Consider the following 25,655-nt stretch of genomic DNA (forward strand, 5'->3'; position numbering starts at 1 on the left):
ATAAAAATCTTATCAATTCCCATCCCTACTAATGTAGGTGTAATGATGTTACTCCTGCTAGATGGACTTGCATGTTTAGAAAGTGTAAGCCTGTTAACCATATATTCGGAATGCTACATTCCTCAAATCACACAGTGAGTTCTAACACAAGCTCATTAAATTCTTGACTTGAGACGATAAACAACTTTAAACACCCAACCAAGCATTCCTATCAATACTCAAACACAGAAGCACAGATGGGATGCATTTACTGTATAAAACATTTGCACTGCTGCCATGACCACTACGCTGAAATTAGTCTTGAAGACGTTGGAGCTGTCTTTGGATAAAAGCTCACAAAAATAGAGCAAAGACTCAGTTATAGCTGTTTCCACCCTGTCTCTAACACATATTTCCCCTACATAACAAGCAAAAACATCCAACATAACATCCAATTCCTTATTTATAGTAGTCATTATATAGAACTTCTTTGAAAGCATCTGTCTCTTAACCATCATCAGTAACACTAAAATCAACAAATTACCAATGTACCTGCCTCTGAGCAGATTTATGGATGAATAACTCACTGTATCATGATTGCTAACAGATTTTCATCTTCAAATAAAGTGATAACAACAATAATAATAATATTAACAATAATAAATCATTTAATTTGTGGCACTTTTTACATGGGTCACAAATGGGTGCTTTTAAAATGGGACTGAGATCACATATAGATATTTATACTTGCATAAAAAGCACACAAGTGAACACATCTAAGAAACTACACTTGAATTAAACAAGGACACAGATGAAGAAAATTCATGGGATATCAGTCTGACTAAACCTATTCAATTCATTTGCATTTCTTTTTCACTTTAGCTTTACATCTGTGTCTTCTTTACCTTGACCTCTGCATGCTTGGTTTCCTTAGTGCAGTCCCACACTGACAACATGTGTTCATTTGAGTCATCGATCACACACAGGAACAGTCCAGAGTCCTGAAAGCATCACATGACAAGACAGTGAGAACAGAAAGTCTCGCCTTTCTGAACAAATAAAGGCTGGTCAAAAAAATATCACTTTTCCTCCACTTTTCATCAATCATTAGGTCCAAAATGCAGAGAGGTTTGTAGCACACCACTGAAAATGAGGTGTTTACTACATTCTTCCAATCACAAATTGCCATTTTGAGGGGCTAAACATAGTCAAAAACTCATTAGACTTTTTTACACACATCTAGAAAGGTAAACATATATATATATTATAAAGGAAAGCACATGAGTGTATAAAAATGGCTCCACAGCACCCCCAAGAAAAGATAAACAGATCACTCCAGATTAGGGGCAGCAGTCGCTCAGAGGAGAGAGCTGTCTGCCAATCAGATGTTTGGTGGTTCTTTTCCCAGTGTCCTCAGACCAAATGTCGAAAAGTCCCAACGTAAGACCCCACATTGCCTTCACTGCATTCATCAGCATGTGAGAGTGACACAAACATATGTCTATACAGTGTAAGCAGAGTGTAAGTGCTGAATGAGTGTGTATGATTGAAAGCAAGACTAGAAAAGTGATTTAATATGGGATACATACGGCATTTTAAGTAAACCCTCTCACACAGATTTACTACCTGTATTGAATGCTGAACAAATATGTATCATCTCAAGACCTACAAAAATGTCTCATAAAAATGTCCCTAAACTGAACAACAATCTTCCCTTTTGAAATTTACTCTTCAGTGTTAGCTGTATCTATTGTGTTTTTTTCATGTCAACTCGTCTAAGAGTTTCGATGAGACTTGATATCTTTTAAATCTAAACTAAGTTTTGGTCTGTGGTTGGCTGGCAAATTTCACTATTTCACCATGTGAGAGGAGGAGTCTGTTACTCACACATACATTGTCCATTCCGCCTCAATAAGCTCAATAAGTGTTTTTGATAAGCACCATGGCTTGAATGGCCAATATTCACCTAAATCATAATACCACCTAGTGGTAACAGGAAGTATCTTTTATTTAGACCGTCTGGTCTAAATTAAATTTCAGGGTGTTGTCTAAATGACATACATTTATGGCACATGTTTAAAGGGCATTATCCATAATTTCATGACAGATTAAGTAATATAAAACTCCTTTGTCTGCTGACATTCAAAGTAATGAGCTCTTCTTTGAGAATAGATTCAACCATTCATTTTGAATATTTGCTACATTATATTCATGGTTGTGGTCATTGAGAGAGAAGCAGGGTTCATCCTGGATAGTTACAGTTTATAAACTAAAGAGTTTCTTGCTTAAAGTGCGCCACAAGGTCCTGTTTCGGAGCCTATATTGTTTCGGCTACGTCTGCTCTCTCTTCAGAAGATCTTGAGCACGTTTAGAAATATTGCATTCCCATTGTGTCATGTTCTGAGGTGGAAATTGTTATCCATGCATTCATTTCATGATTTCCAGATTATTGTGATTCTTTGCTCACCTCTCTAAACAAAAACTCCTTGGAACTACAGGTTGCTCAGAATGCTGCTGCGAGGCTTCTAACAAGGTCCTCTAAGCACTCACATGGCATGCTGTTGCAAATTCAGCTGCAGTGGCTCCCCATCAACTTCAGAGTCGACTTTAAGATACCTGTTTTGACTTTTAAAGCTCTGCATGGACAAGCAGCAGGGTACATTAGATAATGTTTACATCCTACAGCAGGTCCCTGAGGTCATGTGATCAGGGCGTGCCGACTGTAAATCACACAAGGCGAGAACTAAAGGAGACATAGCTTTTGCACCAGTGGGCCTGTCGTGATCCATGGTTTTTTGGGTTTTGATCTTCATGTCCTTTGAGTTTCTGGTCTTTTCAATGTTTTATTGTTCTTAGTTGGTAGTTTCTTTGCACTCTGCATTTTTTTATTTTTCCTGTAATTGTTTATTTATTTCTTAGTTCCTTGGTTGCTTTCTCTTCTATGTTCTCTGTCGTTTATGTTGTTGGAGCTTATACTTTGTATAGTGTTTTAGAATCCTGTTCTGGTCATTACTCCCAGTGATCCTTAGTTCTCGTGTTTTGGTCCTCAGCTCTACTGCACGTCTGTCTCCACTCACTCAGCCACAGCTGCAATTACTTCCTCATTTGTCCCCCTCAGTATATATTACGCTTGGTTAATCTCATTACTTGTCAGATCCTCGTCGGTACTTTCTTCATGGTTATTCTCAGTAGTTTGTTTTATCGCTTGTCTGATTTATTTATTTTTTTTTTCGTCATCTGGTTTGTCAGTAATTTAGCTTTTGTTTTCCCAGTTTAGTTTATTCATTTCTGGCTTTGCCGCACTTTTGGTTGCAGTGTTTTCAAATAAAGCTCTTGCTAAGTTTCCATCAGTCTGCTGTTCTGCATCTGGGTATTCTTCACTCCACCACCACTAAATTGTAACAGACTCTGGAACTCTCTCCCGCTGCGCCTGAGATCTTTGGATTCAGTGATCTGTTTTAAGAGGCAGCTAAAAACTAATCTTTTTGAACTTTTGTTTTTATGTTCTCGTATTTTATTGTGAAGCACTTTTGGATATCTATTTTGAAAGGTGCTATACAATAAGAAAAAATACTTATTTACCTACTTACAGATTTACACATGGCTCTTTATTTTCTTCTGGTCAATGTTGAGATCTTTAGCGCAAGTCATCATTGTATTAAAGGATTAAAGGTTTCCTCTCCCAAAAAGACCAGGAGAAACTCATCCATGCATTCCTCTCCAGTAGACTCCATTACTGTAATGCTCTTTTAACTGGACTTCCCAAAAAAGAGCAATAAACATCTGCAGCTCATCCAGAACGCTGCTGCTGGAGTTTTAACCCGGACTAAGAGATCTGAACACATCACACCAGTTTTAAAATCTTTACTCTGGCTTCCAGTCAGTCACAGAATAGATTTAAAAGTCTGCTGATGGTTTACAAATCCCGGAACGGTTTAGGCCCAAAATACATCTGTGATATGTTCAGAGAATATAAACCCAGCAGAGCTCTTAGATCCAAGGACTCAGGTCAGCTGGTCCAGTCCAGAGTCCAGACTAAACACGGAGAAGCAGCATTTAGCTGTTATGCTGCAAACAAGTGGAACAAACTGCCAGTGGAGATTAAACTTTCACCAAATGTAGACCTTTTTAAATCCAGGTTAAAAACATTTCTTTTCTCATGTGTCTATGCATGAAATCTGCACGATATCTTTTAATTTATCTGGACTGTTGCTTGTTTTTAAATTAATTTAAATTATTATTGTTTTTTCTCTTTATATTCTTTTATGTATTTTTAATGCTTCTTCCACTCCCTGCTGCAATGCTTTTATTTTATGTGAAGCACTTTGAATTGTTTTGTACATGAAATGTGCTATATAAATAAATTTGATTTGATTGTAATGCTGACTCTGAAAAGATGCTCCATATTTGTGTTAGACTGAACAGAAGTGAACATGAAGTGCAGTAGGCAAAGCTTTAAGGCTATGATATAATAGTCATACAATAGTCACAGTTTTTTGACATGTCTAATCATCATAACAATTTATATTAGCATTCCAAGCGCGCAGTGTTTTTGTGAAAAACATAGCAGCAGTGGATGAAAGCAGCAGAAAATAACACTTTCCTACATGTTGAAGCTTATTGGATGGTCATTGTTATACTTGTTAGGGTTTAATTGCTCTACCATAACATCGTAAATGTTTTCGACATGAGGAAAATGTTTATTTCAACTAAGGACCCCGTGTCTGCACTGTCACAGCAGTTTGTCCGAAGAGTAACTCCATCATCATAAAAAACTATTAAGTTCTTCTAGAGTTACAATTTTTGTTTTGCCTCAAGAATTATACTCTTGCCAACAGACACAGAGCATTGTGAAAAACACAACAAAGAAAAAACAATGGATGAGACAAGTTGAAATATTGTCAGACAGAAGGCAGAAATTTTAGCTACAGCTCTAAAAGTTTTGTTCCAAGTTCATTGATCTCAAATGATGAGAAAGAATCTTCTCACTGCTGCAGCTAATTATCATAGCTGGAAATGTGCTCGAGAAAAGTTTATAGCCATTTATTTCACATCACAAATTTCTCTGAACAATGACGAGTCAGATTAACTTTAAATTGCTTGTAATTGTACCATGCCGAAAGTGATTCGTACATTTGTTGCTACATCCATTTTGAGATTTCAGTCTCAAAATGTTACAGAAAAGCACCAGGGGCTTAACACATGACACCAAAACTAGATTTATGAAAAACAGTGCCCATGTGAGAAGATATTGTTCATCGCAATCAACTCACAGCAAAGGAAAACGCCACTGATCCTACTCCTCTCTGGAAGGTTCCCAGGCCGATCTGCTGTAACGTGACCAGCGTGTTGGAGTCCCAGATGTGCACACATGGCTGCAGAGGCTAGAACATAAATTATACAAATACACCACTTACTTTTGTCTGCAGAAGAATGCTTGATTCATTTTTCATTCCTTAATCAAAGTGAAATGTATTGTAATTAGTGGACAATTTGGTGTAAACTGTATGTCTGCACATGGCATTACAGCCAGAAAGATGTCTCACTTGAGTGATATTGGCACAAGCTGTACTTTAAGTGTAACGTTATGCTGGATATGCTATAAATGTCTACAAGGATACTGTGGTAGATTCAAACATGTGAGATTGATTTAACAGCAGTAGTCACCTTGCCATCTTTATCCACGCCTGCTGTCTGGCCAGATGCCACTCGAACCTTGTCAGGATGAAGTGTGAGACTGCAGAAAGACAGATAGTTTAACTCAAGGATTTTTTGGGGAAAACAAATCTGTTAAGAATATTTTGTCCTCTGGAAACACATCAGGGTATGGGATTGTATCCACTATGACACAAAGACACACATGGTTTTCCAGTTAAATAGTGTAGAGATACTTTTGGGTGTACATTTTTGGCTCTCTTAAATAAAAAGTTAAATGCAGATTCAGCTTTTACTTTACATAATTCATATTCATATTATATGAACATTGATGGAATTTTTGCAATTATACACAGTTAACCCTTATCGAAGAGAAAGTTATTTCAAACTAAACATTTGAGAGATCATCCTCTTGGAAAAAAGCTTTTGGCAAATAGTTGCAAATTTAGAAATCCAGCAGACTTGAAGCATTATCAGTCCTCATTTTAAGTGACATTTGTGTTGGTCTGATAAAGTCCATCATGGACTAATAAACAAATTCCTTTAGCAATCTTTAGCTTCTAAGTAGTCCGCTGCATATTTCTCTCTGCAAATGTGTTTTAGAAGCTCTGACATGCAACCAAAAGATCTGAGACTGAGGGGAAATGATGTTGGAGGCATTGCAACATCACTGTCCTAACTTAAAAGAACTTGGAAAAAAAAAAAAACTTCGGCTTGCCATAAAGCCTTCTTCTTTATGCAATCCAGCGCTGTTGAAAAAGACCACTGCATTGCTTTTTCCTTTCTTAAGATTGAAGGTTTTTTTTTTTTTTTCAAACAGTTTTTCTCACAAATTGTGTGCAAACGTGTGCCATCCACAGATGGTTTGAGGATTCATTGTCCCATCTACATGCATGTTTAAAGTTAAAATCTGTGGATTATTTGAATAGCTCAGGGTTGTATGCAAGATGTTTGTTTATAAATGGCAGTGGCACGGCCACCCTGTACCTTGCACATGTTTAAAATAAAAACATATTTAACATATATTAACCTGTGTATTATTTGAATAGCTTAGTATTGAATGTACAATAACAGAGTAGCTATGTTTATACACGGCACTAGGCCCCGTTAAATATAAAACACAATTGTATGCCATATAAATAGTAGGGGGGTCCCTGCTCCAACTCTCCATCAGTTTGGGGGTCCCTGGCCTGAAAAACGTTGAAGACCCCTGTTTTAGAGAATACTCATCAACTATACAATCTCTTATTACCTCCGCCCACGAGTCTGTTGGTCTGGATGTTTGTCTGTTCTCGTGCTGCAATCTTGCGACCTGCCACAAGGTGGCGACAAAGCTTCCTTGGCGGAGGTCTGCACTCTTTGAGTGCATTTCTAGTCTAGTACTGTGTTTGCATCGAACATCAATACAAAACTTAGCGAGGAGTTGACACTTCATTAATTAAATATAATGCATCATGACTACCAGCAGGGCAATATTTGTGTCCGTGGGGGTCGCCCACTAACTGGAAAGTTGGCAGTTCGATTCCCACTCTCGCAACTCGAAGATTGGTGAAACTGACAGCTGGAGGGGTGTCAGATCACCTCCTTGCCGTGGGAAGGAGGCAGCAAGGAGGTACTGTACCCCATGCTCCCGAGGCGCTCCAGTGTATGGCATCTGTATCTATGAGTGTGTGATCATGTGCGTGTGTGTGTGTTCAACAGGTGCCAACCTGGATGGGTTAAAAGCGGAGGACAAATTTCATGTAGGAGTAATTTTGTGTATTTCGTGTGACAATGACTACATGAAAATAAAAGTAATCTTATTCTACCGCTTTCCACTCCAACACTCTATTGACTGCAATTTGCACATCTGTCAATATCTAATAGTTTAAAATTTGTCAATAGCTACTATATTTTATTATTGCCTTGTAAAATACTGTCTGCTCTTTCATTTCATTCATTGTATTTGTTACTTCTGTATAACTGCCTTGTGTGCCTTTAATTGCCCCCCAGGAACAAATAAAGTTTTTTAAATTGAATCTGAATTGAATTGAATTGAATATGGATGACAGAAACTAATGAAAAAACTACAATGACTGACTTCTTGAAGATATTTTCAACTGGTATTAACATTCATCCTGCACAATATGCTCACAAGCAGTCAGTGGCATGTAGGGATGGGAATCGAAAACCGGTTCTTGTTGAGAACCGGTTCCCAGTGTTTCAATTCCTTGGAATCGTTTGGCAATTTTGTAAACGATTCCCTTATCGATTCCAGTGGGCGCGAATGACGTCACCACGCAACGTTGCGTGGCGAGTCCAGTGCAGCCAGCAGTCAACAGTAAACATGGCGCCCAAGCGGTACAAACGCTCAAAAGTTTGATTACACATCCCTAAAATAGACGACAGCAGGGCAACTTGTAAAGTGAATATTTCACCAAAGGGAGGAAATACTACCAACATGCAATAACTATGAATGAATGATTAACGTCGGTGAATCTGAACCCAGCAACGTTAGCATGTCCTCGGCTAACACTGCACGTAACTAACTAACTAACTAACTAACAAACAAACAAACAAACAAACACTGCCTATCATGTTCGCCATTTGCCTCATTGTAAAACCTGCTATTAGTAACGGTTAAGGTTAAATGAATGCCTTTTCATGCATTAGATTTAGATGAAATCATGAGAGACAGAGCCTGACTGGCTCAGAGCCAGAGGCTGGTGGTACTACCCCCAGTTCACGTCTACCTCCAGCTTCTCCTTTCACCAGAGCAGGGAAGAGTTAAATTACCCAGGCCATGATAGACCAATGTGTACCTCACTGTTGTTGGGTTTGTAAGGTCATGACTCGTGTTACTTCTAAACTAATCAAAGTTAATGCTAATCGACCGGTTTGTCGTCCTTTTTCTCCAAATGAGAATCGATAAGGGAACCGATAAAGAACCGAATCGTTAAGCAGAATCGAAAATGGAATTGGAATCGTAAAAATCTTATCAATTCCCATCCCTAGTGGCATGTAGAGAACACAGTGAGATATGATCTTTAAGACTACATTTTAAGGTGGCCTTAGACACATGGAGCCACATTCCTAATACAATGCAAACCCTTCCAGCTGGCTGACATGGTTCTTCAGCATTCCTGCCAATGGTGATGTGGTGTTTTAACAATCTTGGCCACTTTAAAACTTGACATGTGACACAATTGTGCCTAAAAGAAGAATCAGAACCACATGTCTGTGGCTGAACTTCAGACAAGGGAAATTTTTAGTATTAAAGGATAAAATACTCTGTCATGTTGTAGAATTTCTATCCATAGTCTAAGCTCTGTTTGTTTTGTGTAGTATTGTGAGCTGTCAGTTCTATTGTGTTCTCTTGTACAGCACAATGTGTTTCAAGGATTAATGAAATCAATTTGTGTCCGAATGTAAGTTTGCATGTTGGTGTGAAGCTGCAACATAGACATTAAAAGAGGCTCAACCTGCAGAAAATACAGTTGAAATAGCACTGAATAGCTCCCTCCGTCCCCGCTTAGGAGAGAGGTGTAAAGGGACTGAAACGGGAATTGTTACACTGTTTCTGTTATCTTGACCAAAGTATGCCACCAACATTTCATTAGGACATCAGGAAATTCTTCCAACTTGTGAAAAAAGAGCATAATACGATCTCTTTAAAATTAACCAGGTCGCATGTATCACAGATACATATGGGAATTAACAAACTAACCATTTAAATATCTTCTAAGCTCTACAGTACAAGCACTAAACTGTATAGAACCATTCCATTCTGTCATCGTCAATGCACAAAAACTGTAAATACACACATTATTTCTAACATCTCCTAATTTGCAAAATTTACACAAGAAGTGACTCTTCTTTGAAAATTTAAGTGAGACATCCATCAACTGGTAATTTCCACAGTGTCTGTCATCTTTACATTTATTTCAAATGTATACTTGATCAATGGCAAAAGATGCACTTCATTAAAAAGTTTTTGGTTTCATTTCATCAGAGCAATAGACACAGTTGATTCACTTTGCTCACCAGCGAACGCAGTCTGTGTGTTTGCGATAGTGACGTTGTGTGCGGTTGTTGATATGATAAAGCACAATAACGCAGGCGATGAAGTACACCGCCTCGCCAGTAGGAAGGAAGTACAAATTGGCCCGGCAGTCCCGTCCCCGGTAACCATAACTAGCATAACGGGGTCAAGGTTAATTAAAAAAAAAAACAGAACAATTTATACACTGCGAAATAAAGTGTGTTTTAATGTTTTGGCTTGTTTAACATTTCTTTCCTATGCACAATGTGTAACTTGAATCCTTGAAACAAGCAGTGTCTGGATGTAACACAGCCCTCATAAATATGACCACATGGCTGAGAATAATACTACAGCAATCTGAAAGGATACACCCAGTCCAGCTCCAGTCTCTCAGCGGGGGGCTCCATCTTTAGGTCTTCATAGTTCTGGATGTTAGAGGGGACGTACATTGTTATGGGTCGGCCGCGGATGAACATTTTGATTGAATGTTCTGAAATACAAATACAAGAGTAATTCAGCTCTGGACTGACTGAGGAGTAGACAAAGAGTTATGTTGCACTATGCATCCATGCATCAAAATTAGATGGGCAGCAACAATCGCTTCTCTAAGATCATTGCTGTTTTCCTTGGTATTGTGCTAACACACACCTGCAAACTACCAAAACTTCTGCTTCAATTGAAGAACGCACACTTGTTGATGATCAATTAATCAAGCACATTTAATTAGCAGCACTTGGCTGCTACTTACCCTTTTAATTCCTATGAAAGCAGAAAGGCTTGACTGTTTTTTTTTTTTAACTTTAATTTTGCTTAATAAATGACATGGTTTAAGAATTACTGTCATTGTAGCACAGTGCTAAAATGCATAACTTAGCATTAGACACAGGGCAACATAATTAAACTCATACATACTGTAACAAGTCCAATATTTTCACTTAGTGTAGTTACACTGGTCAGGTGGCAAATAACAACAGAAGAATGGGAATGTGATGCAGCTGAAAAGTACAAATGCTCGGTTGACACGGATTTAATTGGAGATTTACCTTGGCTGTAAGTTCCTCTTCTTGAGCCAGGAGATCCTGCACACAAATAAAAGCAAAAAAAAACAACACATCGATCCTCTGAACTTCAAATCACAGCTCATTCTAGTCATAATTTTTATGCAAAATCTCAGTTGGTTTCAGTGACCTGAACATTTTTTAAGATTCAGATATGACCACATTTCAGATAAACCTGATTCATGCCAATAACTTTCACATCAGATTATATGTGGACCTTATAAACATGTGTCCCAAAACACCTCTGAACTGATCTAAATGCTTCTTAAATATGTTGAGAGTCTATAAACACCTATACGTAGAACTGTCCACTTGTGAATGGATTGCCCAGAATGCATTTTAATAACAGGCGTTTGTCTCTTATAAGGAAATAGTGGAACACTGAAAAACTCCTCATCAAACCAACATTCTAAAGTCTTATTGTTCCTATTTAGAAAATAGTGCACCATTCAAGACTGAATTGTGTAAGATACAATCTTTACACTTCTTTTTTTACTTAGCTCATAATTCTTAAAGTTACTTATTTCACATTCAAATCAAGATAATCATATTTTGCAAGGCACAGTTTAAGTACGCACCATGTCGTTTAAGACCGAATTTAGCTGTGAGAGTAATTTAGCTTGATGTGTATGTAAATGACTAACTTTAGGATTGCAGGTCTTGGCTATGTTGGTCACTTCTGCAATGTTAGAAAACACACTTTTTGTTTTTGGAAGGTCACTGGATCGATCTCTGGCCTCTCAATGTGTTCAATTGTCTTTAGACAGGACACTGAGCTGACTTTGTGTTTGAATGTATGAGAAATGACAGAGAAAAATTATGCAAGTGTGTGAATCTAATTATCTCAAAGAACATACTAAGAGGGTCCAACCAGGCACCACAATCCAATTTGAATACTCTCAGGTCTTCTTGTCTCTCACTGTGAAAAATCTATAGCACAACTATCATTTGAAAGGGATGCAAGTTAAGAGATCATAACAGAATCATAGGAGGATTTGAAACATGTTTTCTGGCATCCTACGCTGTAGAGCTGGACATTTATCATCCTGTCAAGTGAGGTGGAGCGGCGCAGCAGTTTGGGTAACCACAGTGGGTACGATTCCAGGCAGCGCCCACGGAGCACACAGCCCCTGTACTGTCTGACTTCTCAAGAACTCCCATGTAGAGTGAGGGGCATGCTTTGCCATGAAGGTCTCTAAATCACCTAGTAGATTTCAATTGGAGATAAAGCTGAGTGAAAACAGTTTTACTGCTGATAAGTTTTCTTTAAGTAGAGGTCAGCATTTACACCACGCTTTTTTTGAGTAACTCAAACATGTAATATGTCCACAGAATTTATACATCATAGTAAAAACAACATGTACTTAAAAACGCTTGCAATGTTGTCACAATGTCTGAAAATTACCTATGGGTATTGATTCATAATGAAGTCATTTTTTACTTACTAATTTTTACTACTTCAGATTTATGTAAGTAAGTATGGAAGTTTATTACTTAATGTTAGCAAATCAATACTTCTCTGTAACTGACATGACTCAGTGCTCTGACTGGAACTGGAACTTAAGTTCTTCAGTTGGGAAATAAGCTAACTCACTGGGTGTTCAATGAGACACATGACACCCATCCCATACTAGAGTTTGAGAGAAAAAAACAACTCTCAATCTTGTGATTATTTTTTTTAAATCTGCAGTGCACAACTTAATTCAAAGCAGACCAAGCAGATCTTTCTTGAAAGCATCATTCAAGTTCATACCAAAGTAATCACTCAGCCTATATTGTAAGCTGTGGTGTGTTTTCCAACGGAGACATGACCTCCCCTTGGCTTGTAATTATATTGGTTCTTATCATTCTGCTGTGTTCAGTGTTTTTGGACTGCAGTCTTTGGCAAAAGGGTGTGTAGACAGTAATCAATGACAGTGTGTGGGTGTAACATATAATGAACACTTCAAACTGGTGACTCCTCCCTTTTTTCTATGCTGACATGTGGGACCATCCTGCAAAATGCGTTGAAGTGCGTAGGTGCAGATGTGTTTAATTTTTTATCTAGCACATAACCACTGTGAAATAATTAGGAAAATGACACTTTATTTATCTTAATCATTGCTTTGTTCTGCAACTAGTCACAGTTTATCTTTCACTTTCAGAAAACACTCAGTTGTCAAGCAGGGGAGAAGGGTGAGGGCTGAGAGTCACATTTGCAGTAACTGGAACCGCTTTGTTCAATTCAGTTCAATTAATTTTTATTTATATAGCTCCAAATACAACAAATGTCATCTCAAGGCACTTAGATAATAAACTGTCTGTCTTTTAGTTAACTGGAACACTAGTTTTGAAGAGTGGTGCAACCACAGATTTAATCATCAACAAAGTCAGTAAATAAATAAATAATGAAAACTTTTGAATTGAAAATGTAACATTTTATTGCAATTATATTATTGCAGTATAAATAATTGTGTGGAAAAAAAATAAAAATAAAAATCTAAGATTTTAAATTATGTGGAAAAAGGAAGAAATTATCTCATCAAACTGGTTTTGAATAAGAAACGTATTCCCATTGTATGACACAGCATATAACTTTGACTGAAGATATCCCAGCCAAGTAATAAGCTAAATGAGTACAATGACAAACTATAATGATGCTTTGACAAGGGAAAAAACATCATTTTTCCCTTTAGAGGTGCTCTAAAAGGACACTGACCACTGCAAAAACTCTACATCTAACAAAGACTCGTAATCTTACATCGTAATGTTCGTTTTCTTGGTCTTTTTTTGAGAACATTTTGTTGTGAAAGAGCAGAATGAGAAAGGCTCTTGTGATTGTTTTAAAAACATTGATCAATTCCTCTACTTAGTTGTTAAATTGGGAGGTGGGGTTAGGTGGACATCTAAATCATGTGACTCAAGATAAATTCACTGGGGAGATGATGAACAGAGGGCATTCTCGTTTTGGTGACCACTCAAAGCCACATTCCCTCATTGACACATTGCTTGAAATTATTGTAGACGCAAACTTACAAATCTGCAAAGTTAAGGTGAAAAGATTAAAAGATTAAAGTTTATTAGTACAGACTAGTTAAGAAATGATCAAATTATTTTCATTTTTAATCTTAGATTAGGAGGGTATAAATTCTTGACAACTTCAGTGTCCCCTAACAGTCTTTTTTGAGGGAATGAGACCTGAATTGACGCTAATCATAACCAGACAAGGAGCTAATACCCAAAGAAGCTATGTTCACTGCAATTATGGTTTTGAGAGAAATCCACACATTTTTGTACAAATGATTACACGTGTGAATCAGTGAGAAGCTGCCTGGGAACAACAACAATTTTAGTTCATCTCAGGCTTCGCCCAACACACAAATTCAAGCAAAACCTCAAGTGAATATGATCACCAATATTTTATTTTAAAAACCCAAAATGTATTCACAAAGAGGGAGGGGAAAAACAAAATGTTGAGCTGTACTCTTGTTCAAAGGTCATCTGTAAATCAAAGGGCCCTGTTTACGTTGGAACATGCCGCCCTTTATCTTGTGTTGGCATATAAAAAACTGTCATAAACTATTTAAGCGTCATTAGTATGAAACATTATCTCAGGGTTCAAAGAACAACCAACAGAAGTCTGTGTCAGCATAAGAATATAGCTACAGTAACTTTAACCCCATTCAGGATCAGAAACTCACAAAGAGCACAGAGATACCTGTTTTTCAACCTTTCCTACATGTCTGATGATGTCTGATATCTGATCAAGTGGTTGCAGGCGTGTCTTAGTCTAATGTGTCTCTTGTGTCAACATTGGCACATTAAAACAAGTTGAGCTTTGATTGTGCTGCATCTAGTTTCTCTCTCTCTAACGGCCAATAGCATATGTTGAAAGCAAAAAAACGCACCAATAAAAATGAAAACCTAAAAGCTTAATCATATCTAAAATATGGAGGACATGTAATACAATCCGGAAAGCTTATTCCAGTTACAGGACACAGGGAACATTAACAGCAGCTTAACAAGCAAGAATTAAAAAAAGCATTCAAGATTGATATACAGTCATGAGAAGAAAAAAAAACATCTTCTCTAAATTTCAAAGACATATCATCTGCACCTTACTGGCTCTTATAATTAGGTAAATAAAAAAATTGAAATGCAGAAGTGTGTGGAAAAACTAAGCACAACTCAACTCTCAATAACTTGTTGAACCACCTTAGTAGCAATAACTCATCAAAATGAAACAATCATTGTCTGTATGACATCACTCTCTCATATTTACTTCAGTTCACTGAGAATTGAGGACATTTATGCACAACTCTCTTAAGATCCCACCACAGCATTTCATTTGGGTTGAGGTCTGGACTTTACTGGACTTTTCTAACATTTGAATTCTTCTCTTTTTCTGCCACTGAGTCTTAGATTTGCTAGTGTACTTGGGATTATTGTCAGTTTCTGCCACCTTTAGCCCAATTTTTTACCAGCTATTGATTCTTTTCTACTTCTCTCCTACTGATAATACTTTAATTTTCTATTGTGCTCTCGCATGCTTATAGTTAGGGTTACACATTTGAACTAGGCTATATTGTTAAGGTTAGAGTTAATGTATAGGATATAAAACACATAAGTAGACAATTATAAACATCTATGTGGAGTCTTTAGAATTTAACATGCTAACTGAGGCATTTTGAGTCTAAAAAGTAGTAATATACTTTTTTTTTTTTTAGATCTAGATTGTCTGAGGTTGCATTTCCCTATTTTTAAGACCTGGTAAGGACCAGACTTTTTTTCATCATTAAAATTGTTTTACGATACATAAAGTTTAGAATTGAAAGGTGGTGTACTTTCTTTATCGGGACAGAGTGCAGTCTTTGAAAAAAGTTTAGACAAAACTTTTCAGTACATGTGGCCCAAACAAGCTTTTGACTGGAAATGTAGGTGTGACCCGCCAACTGCCAACCGTGTCCCCTCCCAGTTCAAATAATTCAAAATAACTGCAGACAACCTGCAACAAGTGCTTCATTTTAACAGCAAATAGGGATTCACGCAGGACTCGATAATTATTACAAAAAAGTGTTATGGGTGCTCAAATGGTTTGTTTGAGTTAAACAAAAGGAAAAATTAGTCACTTTGAAAAAAGGACAAACAAAATCCTGTCAAATGATGAGATTGCAGAAGTGAACTTCCACAAGTGTAGGGTCTGCATTACGTAGAAATTGCTATGCAAGGTCAGTGATGTACATTTTGGTCAAGCTAGATGGCGATAATCTTTTGCTGTTACTTGGAGGTGACATGACATACTAAATGCAAACCCCTATTCCAAAACAGGTTGCTACAGAAAAGTTTAATCGACTTACCAGCACTGGCAATCAGCTCTTTAGCCCGGCTGTGGGGACAAAATACAACCAGGTGAGACAGATATAGGAAACCTTGTTATACACTACATCAATTAGTTCCTAACTTCAGAAAATCTGTGCATATGTGAGGTTTTTTGTGGGAATGGAAGTTCATTATAATTCACATGGGTGTCTCTTTAATGAGACAAGCGAGGCTGCTAAAGCCAAAGGAAAAAGTGACAGCTGTGAGTGATGGCTTACTTCTCCAGGCTTGGGGAGCGGGTGAGGAGGTTAGCTGAAGACGCTGCCTTCTTGTCCAGACGTTTCCTCTGCCTCTCCGGGTTCCCCAGTTTCTCACTGTTTCTACGAACCCTAAAGCACCATAAAAGACTCAGCTCTCATACTAAGACACTCCACATAAATCCCCACACAGATGGATGGACATATCCCACGACTGATGCATGCAAAGGACCACAAGTTACCAGTAAGATTACATGCATGTAAACAGAGAAACAAGACAGTGCTTGTATTGTTTGGATTATATATCACTTTTGCCCAAAGAATGGATCTGGTGTGATAAAATCTCATATTTAAAACATGAATGGCAGCAGTGACAAAAGCATTCTTAAGTCTATTTGTCCAGCAAAGTGGCATTTTGTATCTGCGGCCGAATGCAAGCAAGTCAAACTTTGCTGCCAGAGGCTCAACAGGTGACTAGTACAAGCTACAGGTAGCCTTGGAAAAATATTAATAATATAATAAATTCTTAGGATGACAAAGTACACAAAGAACTGTTATTTTTCTCATAATATAAATGATCTCTGTCCGAGGATACTTGCTGACTGACCACTGACCTAATCATGCTGGATAGATTACATGTAAGACGCAGATTTTTTGGAGTGGAATCTGTTGGAACCACATGTGGAAACCTGCATTTACTGACTCATGAGAGTATTTCCAGCTGTGTGACTACAGCTAATGAATCTGCAGCTTTGATAAACATTACAATCCTGGGGATGCTGTTTCACCTTTCTAAAAGAAAAAAGAAAAGAAAAGAAGAATCTGGCCAAGATGTCTACTCAGCTCTCCACATATCAAGTAAAAGTTGTGATGACGTCTAACAAGTCATTATAAGTGGTGGACATCTAATTGCTTGTTACCTCTCAATCATGAGCTTGTGTTTATGTTAGAGATATCCACCGTCTCAAACATGTAAAGAAGAGGATGAAATGGAAAAACTACAGCTATAATTCAGGTAGACAAGCAATTATATCTAGTGGTCTTTAGATACTTAAGTTGAGTTGTTGATGAGCAGAATAAATTTGAGGATTTACTGAATTGTTGAATCTAAGTGCCTAGAAGCAAACACACAAAGTATGATTAATATCTTACTGTTACTTAGTTTCCTGCAACACAGCAACATGCCCTGTTTCCTGAGGATATGCCAGCATACAAGAAGCATGACCAAAAAACCAAATTTAAAAATCTAGGAAATGAAACTCAGTTGGCAAACTCTACTTCTCAAATCACAGTTATATGCCAACTTTGGACATCCTGGTCAAAATGCCTCTAACTGTAAATTAATAGGTAATTGATATTATCTGATTCCTAGAGGGTATGCATTTAGGGATTTCATATTAAAAACCTACAGTTCAAAATAAGAAAAAAAGGCGAAAGGTTGCTCTAAAGTCAGTCACTCCTCTTCTGAGGTAAATCGTAAAACCTTCAGTTTGCAATTTTGAGGTGTTTTTAAGACCATTATTGCATTAATCTTTCTCTATCCAATTATTTTTTTTTTTTTACAGTTTGCAGTCAGAATTTAAAAGTATCTAATTGTAACTATGGGTTTCTATGGTAGTATCTAATGAATCCATTCTTCCTTCCACAAGGGAAGTGTTCCCTATGCCACGGGCTGCAACACAAGTCCCAATAAATCCCAAGCTGAACAAGAGGAGACACCTGAACATGTCCAAAATACGCTCATTGCTTTTTGCAGGTCTACATCAGTCCAAAATGCATAAACTTGCTCATGTAAAAAATTCTGATGTTAACTTTTTTTTTTAAAGTTTTCTTGAAGATCATGTCCGTGTAGATGTTACAGTAGAATGGACTGCCAAATCTTCCTTTTGTTCTTAAATAGTTATTTTGCTATCCTAAGCAGTTTTCTTGGTCTTTCTCATCTTGACCTTCACTGTTACTGTTGAGTGTCATAAGTAAATGACATTTGGAACAGATAAGTTCTTAAACACTATGCCATCTTCTAACAGCCGTCTCCTGCTTTGTGTGCAACCATTTCTTACATTTTCAGAGTGCTAGGCTGCTATCTGCTTAACGAAGCCCACAGCTGTAGGTGTGAGGAGTCAAGAGAGTTTATATGATAATCATCCTGAAATCAGCTGGCTTCCTGGCTTCTGCTAACAATTGTCAGGAGCCAGTCATGGCCCTAAAAAGTCAATCAAGGACTGAAACCTCAGTAAAATTTCAGTGAAGTTAATCTCACAAAACTGATCACTCTTAAATGTTCCTTGACTTTTGCATAGTACTGCCATTCATATCAGAATTGTAAGAATAATACACACAAGAATAATACATTTGGAATATTATGAGAATGTCTCATCATTAAATGTTTGCCTTTTGGGTAACAGTTAACTTGCAACTTCCTTAATCACACTAAATAGGAAATAGATTGTTGAAAGTTGAGTTGAAGCGGAATGAGCAGAGGGAAATAGCTCAGGTTTCCAGGACAACAGAACAGAACTGAATTTCGGAAGCATGTGTTATACATCATAGATGAAACCATCTTTCGAGCCACAACAAGGAATTAGAACAAATAAATCATGCATGAACAAGAACTCATTCCAGTAGACAAAAGGGACAGGGTTCCAGCACTATGCCCTCTGCTGAATATTGGAAAGGCAGTTATTTGAAATGGTTCATAGAAAAGAACACAACACTTCATGCAAGAGTATGATTTATTTGAGGATGACAATTTCAGAGGGATTAAAAGGTAAGAGCAGAATTGCACTGAAAAAAAGAAGTTTCTGTATTTCTGCAAAAACCAGTTCAAGGCCGATCTTTAGTGGCACTAATGAACTAATACTTTGGAGAGTTTAGTTGTACAGTAACTGAGGGGACTCTTTTGGAGGTTCTTCTGATGAACATATCTCTGGTGTAGCCTGTTTGGATCAATATTCCACATCAAACAGTTCCTGTCTTTGAAAACTTACATTTGTTCAGTCTTGGAAACCCCATACTTCTTTAAATCTAAGTGTATACATACTGTAACTCCAGGAATACCTCTTTCAGTATATTCTTTCAGTATACTCCGTGTTCAGTTGCCCTCACATCACATTTTCCATCCAATTCAAATCCTTTGTGGAGTCAAGCTAATTATGGATATGTCACTCAGAGTGACTGAGTGCTACAATTATATTCTACAACCATTCTTTTTTTTTTTCTCAGCCCTCTACTCAAACACATGGTAAAGAATGCAGTGTCAGCACCCCCCCCCCGGTTTCCTGCTCTAACATGGCATAATCCCACCCTGGGGACCTGAGTCTGATCATTGCATGAAGGGGTTTGTAGCACAACTGGGGTTTGCAGAATTCAAATCAGACAAACAGTGTTACGGTTGATTCGTTGTTAAAAGCCATGCAATCAGTGATGAGAAAAGATGATTTTAGTTGAGCAGAAGAGCAGCTGTGAGGCACGATCACGCACAGTGTCTTCTCTCCTTCCTGGATGGGGGACAGGGGCCCAGAGCGGGAGACTTGGTCCGAAGTTCTGACTGAGACTGGGGCAGAGCCTGGCTCATCTGGTGAGCAGTTTCCATCCTGGAATTCCTCCCTCTGGAGGCCTTGGATGATGGTTGGCTGAATAGACTCCTCCACTGAGGATGTCCAAGTCAGTTCCATTTCCTGCTCCCCTCCTCCTTCATCCTCCTCCTGGTCCTCATCCTCCTCCTCCATACCAGGAACACGGTGGAGCTTGGCTCGGGTCCCCTCAAACACAGTCTGCTGCCCTGGAGGGAGGGCATCCTCAAGTTGCAGGCTCTGGGCACATCTTGAGAGAGAGACCTGGACCTGCCCGGCATTTTGCAATAACAGAGTCATCTCTGTCTGAGTTGACCTGTCTTGTGTTGCTGGTCTTGTTTGGACCTCCATGGACATTAGGCTTCCTATGTGGCCGTTAGCACTGTTCACAACGCTGTCTGACAGTTGGCTAGAGATAGTTCAAAGGTTAAGAACAACACAGAACAGTCATGCAGGAAGATTACAGAAACATTTGAACATAGTCAAAGATCTGAATAGACAAACATCCCTCTGTTGTATACTAAAGGTAAAAACAACAATGGCCACTGATCATCCTTCCTCTTAAAGGCTCTGGACGATCCAACTTAGAGAAATACAGACAGAGAAGACCAAAAATATATCTTTCATCACAAAATGTTCTTTAACCCTATTTTTATAATATAATTGAATAAACTTGCATGAAGTTTCCTCTGTGACTTTATAGTAATATACATTCTACTTTAATCCTTAATAAAAATGCAATCGCTAAAATAAATTAAAAAAAATATACAGATTTTTTTCTTTGTGCTTGTACAGGCCCCTCCTAAAGTACATCGATACAATACTGTCAGAAAATGCTAAAAACACCAATTCCAAAGGAAGCAATTCAAGACAACAAGATCTTTGACCTTTCAAAATAGCCACCTAGCTTCCCAGAACCCCTCCCAATCCCCTTTGAAGACATTCCCAGAAAAGGTGTGCCTTTGTTGAATGGTTCAAACCATTCAGTCAAGCTCATCCTAAACTATGGGTAGAAAGTTCTATGGGGTTGAGGCTGGGTGACAGAGGAGGTAATGGTATGCCATCTTTGTCCTCCTCATCCAAACAAATTGTGCATAGCCTAGAGGTGTGCTGGTGCTTGACAAGATGCTGTAGTATCACACTTGTAAAGGTAAAGCACCGAGTGACAACCGTGTTTGAAATCACAAACTACCTGCAGCAAAACATCCCCCAACCCCTCATTGATTCTCCCCTGGAATGTAAAGTACGTAATGTCATCAATATCATCATCAATTAGTTTTGAGAAAACACCATGTTCTCAAATTTCATAATATTTAAAACACAACCGTCTGTATGTGGGCAGGCACATAAGCTGGTCCACGATCAGTCCCAATGTCACACCATGTTCTCTGATGTACGCCCTCCAATACTAACTTGTTCCGCATTGTTTAAATGTTTAAAAAAATTAACATGCAAAACATGCTTTTCCAAATAATTTTTGATTCTCTATAAAAAAATATATATATTTTTTTTTTAACAGAATGGCAAAACATGCTTCAGAAAAAGAAATGACAGCAGGCAGCTGTGTTGGGAGTCGCAGTTGTTATGCTTCTGGAATGTTAAGAGTTGGTGTTTTAGCCTTCCTTGACACTACTTTAAGTCAACAAAACTGACTTTTCCAAAAGCTGACATTTTCATGTACATTTGTACTTTTTAGAGGTTGCTGTACTTTGAAACTATAGTGACAAAAGTTAGCAATGTAATGTTGCTGGTATCATTATTACCATCAACAGATCATTTAAACAGTCTGTTTTTGCTATAGATTGCATGTCAGACAGATAAAAACTGGCAACAAAACAAATCTCTCGATGACATGGCTAAGGCACACAGTCTATGTGGCTGCTCTTTCATATTAACATCTGCATCATAATTAATAGCAAGACGTTCCAGAAGTGTTGCTATGGCTAAAGGCCTTGGTTTGGATTTAAATCACCTAGTAGCAGTGGCAGGGTGGCGATTCCCATCAATGGCTGAGTTGGCAGATAGTTTTCCGCTACTGGTGCAACCATCTGAGCAACACACTTGGTTCAGCACCCGTGCAGCACTTGGGTTCACTAAGGAGATCAAAGTGGATTATTATTTATCTGTAAGTGGTTATATACTGATGCATTCAAGAAAAAAAAAGCCCTGTTTCGAACAAACAATGAAAAAGAAAATTAAAAGCATGGGTCGTCGAAAGGCCCGGCTTCTTTGAAATGTTCTGATACGATGCTCCCAAACTCCCAAAACTCCCAAAGCTCAACACCCACCTGCTATCAGCTGCTGCTTCAGTAATGGGAGGAGTTGATCATGGATGCGAATCCTGCGCAGGGCATCAGCTAGCGAGGATTTTAGCAGCGTGATCTCATCCTCCTGTGCCTGGAGTCGCACCTCCATCATGGAAGCCCGTTCTGGATAATCAGCACTGCCGTCTGCTGACACATCATCTACAAACAGACCAGAATCGTCAAGATAAATGAGTCTCCGAGACGAGGCCTCATCATGAAAAGCCTGGTGTGAAGCCTGCCTGACAAACTGAGCCTGGATTAAACTACTGCTTTAAAAACTGTTGATATATAATTGAGACAGTAACCACAGATAATATTGATTCAAAGTTAGTGTCACAACTAAATTTTTGATAATCAACTATTGTCTTAACTTGTATTGTAAGAGAAGAGTTTTCTTGAAGTGTGAGAGAGTTCTTGCAGGTTACTGGAGGATAATTCAACAAGTTGGCTGAATGTGTCACTTTGCACATGATGAATTTACTTCACTAAAATCAGATTTTTCTGAGCCTCATTGGCTGGTTACTAATGTTAGCTACTGAAACTTAAAATTAGCCAACAAAGGAATGAATCCTTAATGTTGAGAGAGATCTCATCTCTCAACTTAAATATGTGGAAAAGTTTGAGTAAATGCAAATAGAGATTAGCTCATGATAGGAATTCTTAGAAAATGTGGGTGATTTGAGTGAATGACCATTTTAATTGTCCAGTAAAAGCAATTCTTGGAAGAAATTTTACAATGCACTTTTGAGATGTGTTTGTGGGTATGTGTGTGTATACATATATGTAGTATCAAGGCGAGTATGTCTGCGTCTTGTCTTCTGTGGACTTTTTTCATGCCTGCTATGTGTGTGATGTTACCAAAAACTCCTAATAAGTAAGTGATGTTACTTTATTACATTTTTTGTTTTAAATGCACTTCCACTTGCCAGAGGTTTCTTATGCACAGAGCAGGAGCATTCAAACTTTCCCTCAGAAAATGCATAGTAACTCAATGTGGCTATAAAACAACGTGGATCTCAATCCAAGTTCAATTTTCAGAAGGAGATTGAAAAAAAAGGCTGCACAAGAGAGTTGGAGCCTTATTTCTGAGAAATATTGTTTTTCATCAGTGAAACCCAAGCCTCAAAGAATTCAAGCTTTTGGTTCGTGATTCAAAAAGTTTTTCCTCTATCTGAAATAAAGAGTTACAAGTGCAAAGTAAGAGGATACTCAGTAGTATGAAACATCAGGCATCCTCGCTCAACATCATAGCTATTTGATCCGTCTTGTGTGCTGTACTCTCTTGTGTACCTACCGTCACAGTGAGGAATTATCAGTTCATGAGAATTCCAGATAGACCTTGTTATTGAAGAAATATTCAGTTCACCTCAAAGCTAGAACAGCTCCAGGCATTTTGCAACAGTAATGATGATGAAATACCTCTTTCAGTGAAAACAGTTGAAATAAAAATTATCCTTAAGGTCAAAGTGAATCATAATCCTGACATGCCTTCACTTGTATGAGGCCTCTGCCCGCTTTTTCAACTCCAGTTCCAAAAAGAATGGAATAAGCAGTGAATGCTAAGATTCATAAATCTTATAAACTATTATTGCATTTACAATAAAACATAGAAAACATAGAAAATGGTGAGTTGGGATTGGGAGCACGACAAATGAACATCATCTTAAATCAAAGACTGTTGGTCTCGACAGGGATTTTTGTGACCATCTAAAGAATCTGTGCACTACAGATTTTAACATTTGGCCAGAAATCTCAATGTTTATTTATGTTTAATAGTCACCATACATCTTATGCAAGACCAGGAAGCAGCAGGAATCTTTCTGTGTGCGCACATGTATGTCTTGAGTGAATTTGATCGTATTCATGCAGGAGTGTTTCAAGCCTCCACCTGCATTATCTGGGTGTGTTAGTATGGTTTTGAAAAGCACAATTTTGAGCTGGACTAACTTGTTTACGGACATTTTAAATGTTTGCTTTTGGTCAAACTAACACAATAATTCGTTTTTTTCAAGTGTCAACGTGAACGTACTTTGTAAGAGACCAAATAATTAACGTGACCTTGTCTCACTATAATTATAACAACTCAGATGGGGACGATTAAAATGGGGCTGGTCACCATTTGCAGGTCTGTTCAGTAAGCAGCTTACTGTCATTTTGCTTGGCCACTTGATCTATGGTGTAAGAGAAATAATTATTCAGACCTGTGGTATGTAAGTTTTGACTTAATGGAGAAGACAACTGGAATCAGCAAGCAAAAAACACTGTATATTATGTACTCCTTCAGCATAATTTTAAAGGCAGAAAACAACCAATATATTTGCAGTGTCTTGCAGAGACTGATATTACAAGAAAATCCCTTCTACTTCCAATCACATTGTAAAGGAAGAGCTGCCATTCAGTACATATGAGTCACATTTAATTATTCAGAAAAAAGCTTAAGTGAATATCCGAGTCTCAGAAATGATACAGTAAGTGTGCAGCTAACTGGGAGATACCCTGATGTATCAACCAAATAACTTAAGTTACCATACATTTCAACACATGATTATATTTATCCCATCTTAGCCTCATTACTGATTATTGTTTTAGTACTGACAGCCTACATAAATACCAGGAAGGGCTTAATATTAAGATATTTATTTAATCATGTAGCTTATTTGTTTAAGACAAGTAGTTTAACTTGGTGATGTCGTTTTTTTCTTCAAAGTAACACTTTACTTTGTTTTATTTTCTAGGGAAAATCTCAGCCTTTTTTTTTTCTTTTTTCTATAACCAAATCATTCTATCAGCAGTAAAGGAACCAATATGTAAAATGATGAAACAATTGCATTAAATTCCATTCGGAAATGGTATTGAGAATCGAGAATTTTCCTGTTGAGTATTTTCGAGTTTGATTGTAAGAAGCCAACCTGTTTAGCTTGTGAAAATCTCTACAGGCTCAATGGAGAAAAATACAAATATGTTTTCTCTATAGGTCCAAATTTGCCTACATCTTATGGCAAATGCTAGTAAAACTTTCCCTGGTGTTGCTTAATTTAGCAGCTTTCACCTGAATGAATGAGGCACTATCTTGTTATCCATACTTCTTTTTTTCTTAATTTGTCTTTAATTTGAAATCCTATTCCTCTTTTTTCTTTCCCAGATTTTACACAACTCTTATAACTCTTATAACATCAAAGTTCAGCACAATTAATCTATTTCCAAGATCTTATGTCTGAAAATATGCACCATTATCCAAATATTTAATAGACTGCATCTCCCCATCCCTTATAACATGTGACTTAACAACTAGATCGCTGTCATGGTTAGATTCTGAAGCGTCAACAGTAATGTAGCCGTGCCTTACCACTGTGGTCAAAGGGTAGTAGTAACTAAAAACAAAGCTTTCAGTTTACTATCTGAACTATGGTCATGATCTTTGATTACTGAAATCAAATATCAAATGAAAGAGATATAGAGTATATTTGGGGGCTTGAAGTAGAGCTACTGCTTCAGAGCATTTAGATTCA

The 25,655-nt window shown here is 37.7% G+C and overlaps 1 protein-coding gene across 2 annotated transcripts in view; it reads right to left on the reverse strand.

Moving 5' to 3' along the window:
• eml3 (EMAP like 3) overlaps window positions 1–25,655 on the reverse strand; it is a 76,490-nt gene that overhangs the window by 14,896 nt on the left and 35,939 nt on the right. The window contains exons 2-12 of one of the 2 annotated variants that reach the window (XM_075450683.1): window positions 22,129–22,305; window positions 21,813–21,933; window positions 19,749–20,249; window positions 16,290–16,400; window positions 16,050–16,078; window positions 10,699–10,734; window positions 10,025–10,145; window positions 9,658–9,807; window positions 5,647–5,716; window positions 5,253–5,363; window positions 885–980 (exon numbers count right to left, since the gene is read on the reverse strand). In XM_075450683.1, coding sequence (XP_075306798.1) covers window positions 885–980; window positions 5,253–5,363; window positions 5,647–5,716; window positions 9,658–9,807; window positions 10,025–10,145; window positions 10,699–10,734; window positions 16,050–16,078; window positions 16,290–16,400; window positions 19,749–20,249; window positions 21,813–21,933; window positions 22,129–22,305 — 1,523 coding nt within the window. The remainder of the gene's footprint in view (window positions 1–884; window positions 981–5,252; window positions 5,364–5,646; window positions 5,717–9,657; window positions 9,808–10,024; window positions 10,146–10,698; window positions 10,735–16,049; window positions 16,079–16,289; window positions 16,401–19,748; window positions 20,250–21,812; window positions 21,934–22,128; window positions 22,306–25,655) is intronic. The other variant, XM_075450684.1, reaches the window with a different exon arrangement.

This window comes from Odontesthes bonariensis, chromosome 19 (genome assembly GCF_027942865.1).
Source record: "Odontesthes bonariensis isolate fOdoBon6 chromosome 19, fOdoBon6.hap1, whole genome shotgun sequence".
Lineage (NCBI taxonomy): Eukaryota > Metazoa > Chordata > Actinopteri > Atheriniformes > Atherinopsidae > Odontesthes > Odontesthes bonariensis.